General features: G+C 43.6%; 1 protein-coding gene across 2 annotated transcripts in view; it reads left to right on the plus strand.

The window, feature by feature from the left end:
* cntfr (ciliary neurotrophic factor receptor) overlaps window positions 1-12,794 on the plus strand; it is a 202,228-nt gene that overhangs the window by 108,519 nt on the left and 80,915 nt on the right. For both annotated transcript variants that reach the window (XM_031855473.1, XM_031855472.1), the window contains one exon: window positions 10,402-10,635. In XM_031855473.1, coding sequence (XP_031711333.1) covers window positions 10,402-10,635 — 234 coding nt within the window. The remainder of the gene's footprint in view (window positions 1-10,401; window positions 10,636-12,794) is intronic.

The raw sequence follows: 12,794 nt of genomic DNA on the forward strand, positions 1-12,794 counted from the left end.
ATAGATATATAAATAACTGTCAATAATGTGTTAAAGTCAAATGCTACCACTTTAAACACATTTAGCTGGCCTGGATTCTGCACAAGGGTGAAGGCAGCCGATTTTATGGAAGAAAAAAGAAAGACTTTCATCAGCCTCTTTCATAATTGGAGCTATCATAACATTTTTATTGCAGGCAAGACACGTTAAGTTCCTGTCAAGGTTATTATTATTTTTTTCCAGATTTCCCTGCCACTTCAGTGCCTCTGTCAAGGTCGTTGTATATTTGCACAGTGTGCCCGCGATGGAGGCTGTAATTCCTGCTGATATTATCTTGGAAGCCAGGACGAGTGTCATATATTACAGTCCATTAATTAAGGCGGTCGTTCCGTATCCGTCCCTCTCTTCTCATGTCTCCCTCTGAAACCATTCCCTCCTATATCCCCCATTTCACCCACTTATCACTTCATACTTTGTCTTGCCCCCCTTATTAACTTCCCTCATGACCCCTCTTATATGCCCTTTACTCTCTCTCCTCTTACCCTTCTTTGCAGTCCCTATTTTCCCTCTGATTCTCTTTCTTTTCCCCACTTTTATCATCCCTCTATCCGCATACTTTCTTCTGCTCTTTATTTTTTTCTCCTCCATTTGGTTTAATAAATGAGCGGCCTGGTATTAGCGCTGACCTTCAGTGTTTGGCTCTGTGGGAAGGCTTAGGGTGATGTTAGCCATGTTATTAAACAATAAGATTAGGACTGCGAGGGAGGTTTCTGCAGGCTTTTGTGTGATTATCATTATTATACAGTCGTGCCAAAGGGGAGTCAGAAAACGTTTATTAGAAACACAATTTTTTACAAAAGCAGATATGCTGCCACTGACATATTTTATTTTTTTCCCTTCCAAAAAAACCAAACTCACATTCATTTCACCAGAATAATGATGGGTTGGTTTATGCCGTCATCAGTACCTTGGCTCTTATGTCTCTTCCAAAAACCCGACTGATTACAGTCTGCTATGAGCTGAGACAGCCAGTGTGGTTAGAGACAACATCCCCACCTAACGTCACGGTGGGTCAACAACATGTAGATTACATGTTTACACCTGGTTCTTTGCTGATGTGACAGAAAATAATGGAGATGTGATGCCATGATGGATTGCCTGCGTCAAGCAAGACAGACGTCTCTGCGAGTTGTCTCTCATAACATAGTGGAAGTGATGGAGACCAGCGGGGCAGCCTGGATGGGAAATCAATTTAAAAAACGTACGGTGTGATTTGGGAAAAAGTCAGCAGTAAAACACATGCACTGCCCTCCAAACTACATATGTATGTAGGACACGTTGCACTTGGTTTTGAATCTGGTACATTTTGGAAAATAATGATAATGCTGCTTCTGGTTTAAAAAAAATGCAATTTCCTGTGCAAACACTTTGTAGTTCAACCCTTCATTATTTTTATTATTCTTTTTCTGACTTTTTATTTTCTATTTCCTGAAGCCTTTTCTTAGTTGACAGTGTTGCACAAACGTATTGTTTATTGTTAGCTGTGGACATCAGTGTCCTGCAGCAGGAAATGTGAGTGAAACACATTTTAAACCGATCAGCACCTTAAAAAAATTATAAACATTTGTGATTTGTTGTCAAAGTTAAAACATGCAGAACAACAAGAATGATCCTTTGGGAACAAACTCGAGGTGATTAAAGAGAAAACCCAGATAGCGACTCAGGCTGAAACTTGTCCAGACAAACTGTTTCTCTCTCTCTCTCTCTCTCTGCTGCAAAACCTGCAGATGTTTCTGATCAAAGCGGTGTTATCCAGCTGTCCCACTCCTTTTCTCTCCTTCTCTGTGTAGCTGATTCTCAGGAATCCTTCTCCCATTCCTCATTTCATGACCACTCTAATCCAGGCTTGTAAAATATTAACTGCCCTACACGCTCTCAACAATCCTGCCTCCCTCCTTCCCTCCCTCCCTCCCGTGCCGTCCCCCTTCCCCTTCCATCTGCTCTCTCCTTATCATCTTTCAACTCTCTCTTTCCCTCCACTCCTTCCTCTCCTTTTTTACGCTCCCTCTTATCTCCCCCGCATCCATGTTCCTCCCAGAATATAGACATCTAAAATCTGAAGTATCAATTAACCCCGTTGCCTGCAAATCTTCCTGTCCTCTCCAGTGGCTTCCGCAAGCCAGATGATGAGGGCGATGATCAGACTGACACACACACACACACACACAACACTGTACATTTACATGTACGGCGGGGGCCGAGATAAGATGGCAGGAAGCAGGAAGTGGATTTATTTGAGTGTCGGTGCCCTGACTCATGCACAGACATGCACAGAAAACACACACACACACACACACACACACACACACACACACACACTTACACAGCTGCAGCTGCCTCAGTGCTTACATGAAAGGAGAGGCAAATGCAGAGAGAGAGAGAGAGAGAGAGAGAGAGAGAGAGAGAGAGAGAGTGAATGTTAATCTCTCTGTGGGAAAAAGACAGGAGAGGATAAAGTGATAACTTAATTCCAAGATGTTTGCAGAGGAAGTGTATGTGTGAGAGCGTGCGTGTGGGTGGGTGGGTATGTTTGTGCATACTTCTGTCCAAATGTGTTTGTTTTTTGGTGCCTGTGTGGCCCCTATGTGTGTGTGTGTGTGTGTGTGTGTGAGCATATCCTACATGTGGACCAAGAGCTACAGAACATCTGCATCAGTGCATTAATATGTGCATGACCGTGAAAGTGTCAGCAGCGGTTTATTGCCATGCTTATTATGTCATACAGTAGTTAATCTGAATCTCTGTCTTATAAATCACTGGGGGGGGGGGGGGGGCATTTTGCTGTGTCATACATCACGGAAACATCTGAGGAACCTGCCCAACTAGTTCTGCCACATGCTGACTGAGGCAGGAAAAGTCTTCCTGAATGTAAAAAATGATTATAAAACCCGAGCGAAGAAAAAAAAAAAAAGGCTGCATGTCAGGACTGTTGTCATTAATCTCTTGATACTTTTAAATATATGAATTCATCGCTTATTCTATAACATGTCTGAAAATAGAGAAGCCTCATTATCTGCTTTATTTAAGTGGTCACTCATGCAACATATCTTTGGAACACTTGTGATTTGATTGATGCAAACCATATCAAGATACAACCACAACAGCCAGACCACCAACAAGCAAACAAACAATAACAAAATGACATATAAAGCCTCATCAGTAATCCACTGATCAATAACATTTGACAAAAACCATCCTGTAGCATTGGTAAAGGTTCAGAGGATCCTGTCCAGTAAAATATTTAGACCAAAACACATTATTATATTAACAAATACCAACTGATCGCCGGTGGATTATTTCAAATTAGCAAGCAAATGTGCTAATTGTCCGAGTGTTCTCCGTTACTGCCAATAGCTTGGTAACAAAATGGCACCTGCGCTCTGACCTTTTGATTGACACCTCCGTGAGCTAGTAGCAGCATCCATGTTCTGTCCACAGCCTGCAATAAATAGCCAATGGGAGTCCGTTTGGAAAGGTGGTGCCTGCCCCTCTTCTTTCTTGTAAAGTCCGAGCCAGTTGCTTCGTATGGTGTCTCTTGTCAAATATCCAGGCAGAAAATGAAAGCCCTCTACTTGAATGTGTTCAAACTTCTATTCCTCAATGCCAGTATATCTTACAGTGATTGTGACTACTTGTTTGTTTGATACTATCTGTAGAACTCACTCGTAGCTTAAATAGGACTTGCTTTTGCCTTGTTTGCTCAGCACATTGATAGCAATCTTAAGGACAACACTGTATATAAGCGTGCCGTAAAGCCGACAGGGTTGCAGGACCACTTCCACCTTTGAAATGCATTAACCTTTCGCGTGGCTTGGTCTCATAACAAAACTATTTTCAGACCAAAGGCAGACTGCGATAAGAAGAAACCTGCTATGAATCATGGGAAGTGGCTACAAGAAGTAGCCCCTCTTTATGCAAAGATCTTCTTGATTTTCTCTTTGGCCTTTCTCTGGTTAACATTTTTAACTACATGATTAAAGACTAACCTGATGACTTCCGCCAGTATTATTAGGATATTATTTCAGCTTCAGAGCTTTTCTCTTCAAATTCAGAACAAACTTTTTGCTTTGGAGCAGCTCGTGAACTATTATTTGCAGAGAAATAATGAATATGTATGGTTTAAGGCAGCTTAAGGATTTAAAATGGTTCTGGAAATAATCTTGATAGCGGCGTGTCCGCGCTCACGGGGCAATGGAAAGACGGGCGAAGGCCAAAGCCGGAGGAAAGGTGGTGGATCAGGGGCCCTGAGCAACAAGCTACTCAGACGTGAATAACCCATGTGTCTATTCTACTTACTCTACCTATAGTGACAGTAATTCAATATGTATCTTACCTATAACCTAGCTGTAGCATCTCTTAACGTATTAACTGATTTGTTTATGTATAATATGATAATATTGCTGATCTATTATTGACAACACAATAAACAGTTTGTGTTTCTGAAATGAAAGGGTGGGAACAAAAGATTTGTGTCTAATGTTTGGTTTTCTAAAGCTGCAGGTTTTTTTCGACAGAATCGAAATGGTAAAATCAGGTTCCTCTGCCTTCTTTAAGTGATTCTAATGGCCCCCCCCGAAAAAAACCCGACCAATCAGAGCCGAGGAGTCTCTAACGCTCCGTCCATAACTGTTTATGAGCTCCGACTCCAATATTCAAATATGAATCAAGATGCTGTCCCTGCAGTGGCTATTTCTCCCTCCAATGTATTTCCAGAAGCATATTCAAGTGAACTGTTTAAAATGAGATCACGCATTTTATGATAAGAGATGATCCGTTTAATTCAGCTTTCAATTTTCAATTTAAGTGAAAACACAGAAGAAAAGTATCTCGCTGCAGAAAACAAGATCGATAACCACTGTTCAGCTGTGTGCATTGTATTGCTCTACGCCGGCATAGGCGGCATCTCTATGTGCAGCCACAAAGTGAAAAAAATAAATGTGATCCTCTAAACGGATAATTCTCCCAGGGCTCCATCTCTGTGTGTCAGCCAATCCAATATTTTACTGTTGGACTTTCAAAAGGCACGGCTCCCCTCAGGCATACGAATGCGATTCACTGATAAATGCGCTGGTGAGTTACAGCCCCGGCTGGAAAGCGGCACGGTCGGATATGCACATGCCAATGATTTTCGGCGAGGAGGGGGCTTCGCCGCACGGAGATCTACACCACATTGTCACAGATACACTTACACACGCGCATTCACGCTGAAACACTCGTGCACGCGCGCACGCACTGTCACGGGAACGCAGGGAATATAACACTTTGAGATGGTAAATCAGGATGCCAGCGCTGAACTTCAATTTCATTTCACGGCGCTGTTGTGGAGTCGGATCGTAACTTACAGCTTTTTTTTTACACACACAAGCACACGCTTCGAACACACACACACACACCCACACACACACACACACACACACACACTAATGCTGGCACGCACGGTGAAGTCACAGATGCAGCAAGCAACAGAAGCACTCTTGTACATTTGAGAGGCAGTAAATGAAGAGGCAGAAACGCACACACAGGCTCACGTAGCTGGTTGTCCATAGTTAACATTTGGCAACTTTCTAATCTAGTCCACAAGGTTTGTGAATGTGTGTGCATTTGTCTTATAGGTTATAAAGTTATATGTGTGATTGTCCGCCTGTTCAGCTGTGGGAGACTGTGTTTTATTTTTGTGTGCCCCGATGTTGCAGGGCAGAGGTCCCAGTTCTTACTCAGCTGCTGCTCCAAAACTCAGAGGATCTTTAACGAAACACCGAGCTCTTTGTAGTGAAACCAGTAAAACGGTGAAGACACAAGGATGCATACAACTTATAGAACCATCTGCTATTGATTCCTAAAATTACCCATATGTGTGTTTGCTGATCCAACACCCTTATGAGCTGGACCGTATCATCTTCATTCAGTGCCTTTCCATGAGACCATTAAAGAAACGTTTCACATGACTGGTTTCGCTTCTGCTCCGTCTGGACATTTTGAGGAGTGCCTTTAAATACACACACACACAGCTGCAAAAATGTCAAGCATGACTCAATAAAGTCCCAAATCGTTTTACATTGTGGTCCTCGATGTCAAGATGGCAAATATGCAGGAGTCCAGATATCACCAACACAATCGATCCCCGTATCATCGTCAATAACAGCCAGCAACATCTAAAGTTCTACGTCATGTGCTTGCCTTGATGCTGCATGTGTTTCTTTTAAGTATCTGTGCGTGTGCATTACAGCGCTGTATCAAATGACTGCATTACTTTCAGCTCAGTAATCCTTAAGCTAACCTCTTCCTCCAAGTCAATGTCCTCACTTCATCAGTCGACGTTTGATGATGATGATGCCGCGGTGGAAAGGTACGACAGCGTCGTGCCCGGTGGCACTCGATGTTTGAACAAGTAATTGCAGCGGTGTGTAATCAGCTAATCAAACAGTGGGGCCACTTGTTCTCATGAATATCCTCTCTGACAGTTGGCTAATGATAATTTGACCTTAATTGATCTTTCTGCTTGAATTACGGTTAATCAGGGCACAAAAGGATAAAGAAGTGAATTTTGCGAGTGTCCCTCTGTTCCCGTAAAGCGGGGAACACAACGTCGTGTCGCCATCTCCCTCGATCTATGTCACAGACTTTTTTTTCTGCTTCAAACCATCACCATCAACTCTTCCTCTCATGTGCACAATTGAAATGCTTCACTTTGGCAAGTATGTGCAGCAGCATGCGTGTAGTGTGTCCATCACTCATGTCAGTTTAGCAAGCAGCCCACGGACCCTTACATATAGTGCATTGCTCGTGGTATCACGTGGATGCATGCATGTTCATTTTTCTGGATATTGCCTCCGGACAGAGATGTGGGCTTTAGATGTCCTGCAGGTCTTAACACCAATGACCTCAAAACATGACATTATGTTGTCTCTTTATGGTAACGAATCTGCTCTGGGAAAACACCACAGGGCTGCATAAGAAGTACAACACCCTCAGTGCCCTGCATAATCCCACTATGAATAAAACGTCCATCTTCCCTGTAATGGCAAAGGTCTAGTTGACTCTTCATGGTAACTGCTCTGAGCCCCAGTGTTCCCTATTGTTGTTTTTTACACCTGAGTACACACCAGACCACACCCGATTTGACTCACATGAGATAACTGTCAGTTGCAGCAGTTTTGCAGTGTTCCCGTCATTGTTTATCCGTCTTTAATCCTTAAATGATCGCTGATACGACTTGCTTCTTCTTCGTTGCAGTGCCCAAAACTTCAAAATAACGTCAAGTTGTGATAGACATGTTTAATCATGAGGGGGCCCGGCCTTGTCATCAACATAAATAAGTAAAATAATGAGTACAAATAGTAAAAATGAAGTTCTGTGAAGGACATAGATGATTATCATTCTCATTCGGTTGGGAATAGCGGTGTTCCAACGCTGCTTACAATGCCATGTCTATTAGCAAGCAATCAATAGCACTTGAGCTGAATGTCATTATGGTTATTAGGCCTGCTTGTGTGTGTGTGTGTGTGGTGATGAAGCACGAGGACATTATGCAGGGTGGTGCGATCGCCTGTGCATAGTGATCACATGAGTGTACTCATTATCGTGCCTGCTTGTGTTTCCGCTGTTTTGCATTTGAGGAGTGATGGGTGATATACCGAGCACTCATGAATGCTGAAGTTTCAGAGGGGGGGATGTTTTCAAGGTGAGAGGGAGAGAAATTGATGCAGATTAGAGAGGGAAAGGTGAGCAGAGAGAGAGAGAGATACAGAGGGAGAACGAGTGAGAATAACTCGCAGGAGAACAGACAGAGGCAAAGATGGAAGGTAACAGCAATTGATTGCCACAGCTGAGATGGCACCTGAATTTGCAGTCACATGTGACGCGTGTACCTGACCCAGACCAGAGCTGTTAAGTTAAAGGATGAGGTTGGTAATATTATGCATCTTTCTTATTGTCAACAGATCTCATGAAAAGACCCAAACCAACGATGAATTGATCTTTTCATCGAGTATTGCCCTGTGCAGCCAGAGCCTGATAAAGCTTCTTTCTCTGAGCCACAGAGCTCCATCGTTGTCCAGAAACTATTAAAAACCAAATCAATGAGCGACGCTGTATCCGTATACAGCTGAAATCAGCCCCGGACAAATGCACTATGTATTCCTCTTTGACTTGTGTGCCCAGATGTTTTTGGAACTTTTGGACTTCAATATTTGTATGCATCCACATCAGTGACAGCCATGGCTAAGGGCTGATTGTTTTTAATGTGTTTTTTTAGTTCAAACTAGCTGACAATATGGGAGTGAGAGAAAATAAAGCACAAAGAGGCAAAAACATAGCAGAAACCTAAATGAGAGAAACATGTCAAAAGAAACGAGAGCTGGAGAACTTAAAGTTCAAAGCAGGATATGGGTAGAGGCAGATGGCAGGGAGGGGAGTGAGGAGACAGGGGAGGAGGACTAGCGATAAAGATAGGGACCGACTGCCAGAGTGAGAGGATGAGGAGGAGAGGGGTGAACTTTGATACGACGGAGAGAGAAAGACGAGAAGAAGTTAAAGGGAGAGGACAGAGATGAAAAGCGATGGAGACGGAGAGGGAGCAACGGCTAGAGAGAAGAATGGATATCGGAAGGGACAGACATAGAGAGGGAGTGATGCAACCCCGGGAAGATAAGGAGGATGGGATGTGGCAGCGGATGGGGGGGGCTCAAGACAGGAGGTCAAAGAATCAGCACTGTGTTGAGACTCTCAAGGACGTTCACTGGAAAAAGCTCCGAAAAGGTCGTTTCAGCAGAAATATTCCCGGGGGCACGCTCCTGCTTATAAATACTGATTTCTGATAACATCAGTCGGACTCTCCTCCAGCAGCTTAATGCCACCTAAAGACGGGTTGGGCAGGGACCTTTTCTAACTTTTTAATAATACAGTCTCTCACTTTGATAACATAGTGGAGGTAATAACACTCTGCAGCGTGCCCTGTGGAATTATGATTTTCTCACAAGCTCGACATGAATGTTCGCCGACTTACAATGTGTAACGCAGGAAACTTTCTCTTCTCTTCTCCCTCCACTTACTTGTCACATAAAGCACAAGGGCACAAAATCATCAAAGCGAACATCAAAGTCAAACTTTTTATATTTTTTTTTTTACTGAGATGCAAATAACTTTTTTATTTTTTTTTTATGTAAATAAAGTCACACATCCGTTGAAAGTGACTCTACAGAGGAGGAGATCAAAGAAGAGGGGCATTTCTAGCCACAAACATGTATTATGCACGGACATTAGATGGACTCGGGGAAATGGCGAGGCCAAGCGAGGAGATAACTTGGGTGGACAGACAGTGGGGGGGGGGGGGGACAAAAATAAAAGAGCAGAAAGCGGAGGGTGGCAGAAAAGGGGGGGGGGGCTGAACGACAGATAGAGAGGAAGACGGAGAGAGAACAAACAGTGTCAGGTTAATGTTAATGGGGACAGGGATCTTGTCTTATTAAATATAGATGAAACACTACGTTTGACATCCGTACCAGCTGCGTTAGATCGACGGAGGGAAGAAGCTCGATCAAGAAAAAAAACTGCAAAATGGGAGGCATTGTAGCGAGAGAGCGAAGGGAGGGAGGAGGACAGACGGATAAAGGGAAAGACACGGAGAGAGACATCAGGGTAAGACAAGGATCTTGACAGCATCTGATCCCAGGCCAGTGGGGGCACTCTTTTCTTTTTGTCTTCTCTTCATAGACAAGGGCTTTTCCTGAGACGGGGATCAATATTTTATTGTTGTTTGTTGTTGTGCTGTTGATCCTCAGTGTTTCAGCGTTAAACAGAGGTCTTCGCTCCGTGTGGTCATGACAGGGCCCATGGGACTTCTAACCAGAGCAGGGCTACTAACCCCAGTGTCCTGGCTACAACTCCCATCGGGCCCACATATATCCCTGAGCCCCCGGTGGGGTCACGGTCCCTACAACTTTACTGACCCCGTGGACAAAGGCACTGTTTCTGAGTCGGCCTGTGAGGTCATTCATAGAAGGATAAAGGCCACGTGGGCAACACAAGACGTTTTTCTAAATTCTCCCCATTTTGGAAAGTAAGGATAGCGTTTTCCTCCAGCGCCTCTTCTATGAAACCAAATCAGGCACACTGTGGAACAGAATATGAATCTTTTTATTCCCATTCTCAATGTCATAATTATCCAAAGTAGACTTATCCCCACACAGAATATCTTGCTTGTTGTATGTGCTGATATAGTTATAAAGGTTTTGTTTTTCTACCCTCTGCTCCCATCTGCTCGGTCAGAATGCACACAGGGCAGTGATGTACCCCCACAGATATCTGACTTATTAGCTGTTGATGTCACTTATCCTTAACCTCTGCCTCTGTCTTTGCTTCCAGTTGCTAGGAACCAGTATGAGCGAATGGGCAGTGATGTAACCATGCAGTGCGGCTCCCTGGACAATGACGCATCGGTGTCATGGAAGGTGAACGGGACAGACGTGAAAGCCCAGCACCGTCTGGAGGGTCCCAGACTGATGCTGACCGAAGTGGACCTGGGCCACAACGGACTCTACAGCTGCTTTCAGAACCCGCACGGAGAGAGACGTGACACCATCTACCTCCACATCGGCAGTAAGTACCCAGACAATTGCCCGCCGAATGTCATTTCACATAAGACATGATGAATCTTTAATCATCCCGGAGGGGGAACTGGGTAATTGCAGCAGAATAGAAATGAGAGAGAAAATCGTGGTGCCACTGACCATGATGCAATTACCACTCCAAAGGGAAAATATGATTTATTAATGAGACATGTTGTACATTTTTTGCCTGTATATATGTGCAAAAGCAAAGGCAACAACAATGCATGTACACATAGAACTGAACTTGCTGTGACTTCAAGCTACATGGAAATGTTTTGCTCATGATTATGTAATGGCTACCCTGCTGGCTGTACGCTTCCACTTGAACTCACAATAGAACTTATGGTCCGCTAGCGCAACAGGCGGCTGGTCACCCTGATGGTTTCGAGAATATCAGCGTGTCAATCAGGTGCGAACTGGCCAAATCTGCAGCAGCTGTTGAGCTTGCTATATAAAGAGACTGGGGGGCATGTGATTGGCTGAGAGGTGAAAGGGCGGGGACCACACCACTGGTATGAAAAGTGACATTCATTGAAATTGACAGTATGAAATATAAATAGTCTAACTTTTAATAGTGAGTTATAATATTTTGAAGGGCTGAACATGATGATAACAGTTCTTACAATAGGAGCCGCTGCCGGCTGACAAGCTAATGACTAGTTGTTAAAATGACATTTGGTCATTTTTGCAGCTATGGCAGTGCATTTTAATAATCATGCAAAAGCTAGATGGGCGTCAGTTTAACAGCGTGTCTCCGTGGCATTGGCTTCCTTTGAGATCCATTATTCTGATGGTAGAGGTTCATACACTGTGCTTGAGCATCATGATGCTGTTGAAATATGATAGACTTGTAAATGACAAGTAGCCTTGAGGATCATTGGAATGAAAAATATCTTAATTAAATATGGTATTTAGCTAAAAATCTGTATTCATGCGTGAATTAACTTTTTCATTTAACACTTCATTCTGCATGGTTACTTAACATAAGCAATTCATATTTAAAGTACAACTTGTTCTCCAAAGGTCTCCGCTGGATATAGTCAGATATGTAGCGATGGTTTCATCCAAGGGAAAACCAAAATGAGTGTGTTTTCAATTTCTTTATATTGCATCCATTAATACCTCAGGTTTATTGTGACAGCTCCATCCTCTAATCTGCCTCCTTCCAGTTTAGCTGTTGGCGTACATCTGTCACTGCATCAATGCTCCATGTTTGATGCCTGTGTCTATTCTGAAATGACAGATTTGAGGAAAAACATGTTCTAGTCAATAGCAAATCCATGCTTTCTCATTGTAGCAGGGGAAAAAAGAGAGGGAGGCACTTCTGCGTTATCTCTGCTGGCCAGCAGCTCCTCGCATACAAGCGATCGCGCTCCATTTCCCTCCATTTGTGTCTGTTGCTAATATAAGGATTAGGCAACAGTTTGAATTGAATTCCCGCAGGAATCGCGCTGCAGCTGGCTAGCTGGATAGCAGGTGAAATTAGATTCATTTTTTTGGCATCAGTCATGGCAGACCTCTTCAAAACAGCGCCAAAAGTGACACATTTTGATACATTGCCGTAGAAACCCCGTCATTCATCATTCCCGTGGCATTGGTGAATCGGAGCCCATACCAGATTTCTTATTTTTGACACCGTTGTACTCTAAAGTCCCCCTCTGGTCCAAATCGGACAAAGGTAGATTGAAAGAAAAGGTAGACTGGTTGCCCTGACTGCGCTGCGTCAAAAATGTCACCACGGTGTAATTCACTGTAAGAAATTAAACAAAACAGCATGGGGACAAGGTGAAAAAGTGGTCGGAATGCATCCCCATTGGCTAAACAGGAAACCACACCTGTATGACTCCTCCCACTTGTCAGCAGGGCCGACAGAAAGCCGAGCGCACCACCCATCGAGATTGTATCCCGGGCCCAAGTTGGACGCAACATTCCCATGCAAATTTTTGATGAATGAGACTGTACGGGAGTGTGACAGTTTGGTTAATCATATCGCAGATGATGAATTACTGAATGCTGAAATAATACTGAATTAATTAGAGTTTTATGTCATGGTACGTTATGTCAGCAGGGTGAATGATGCAATGCATAAACAGTCTAGAAAGTGTGTGTGTGTGTGTGTGTGTGTGTGTGTGTGTGTGTGTGTGTGTG

The sequence above is a fragment of the Anarrhichthys ocellatus genome, unplaced genomic scaffold (genome assembly GCF_004355925.1).
Source record: "Anarrhichthys ocellatus isolate YVR2014 unplaced genomic scaffold, GSC_Weel_1.0 scaffold16, whole genome shotgun sequence".
Lineage (NCBI taxonomy): Eukaryota > Metazoa > Chordata > Actinopteri > Perciformes > Anarhichadidae > Anarrhichthys > Anarrhichthys ocellatus.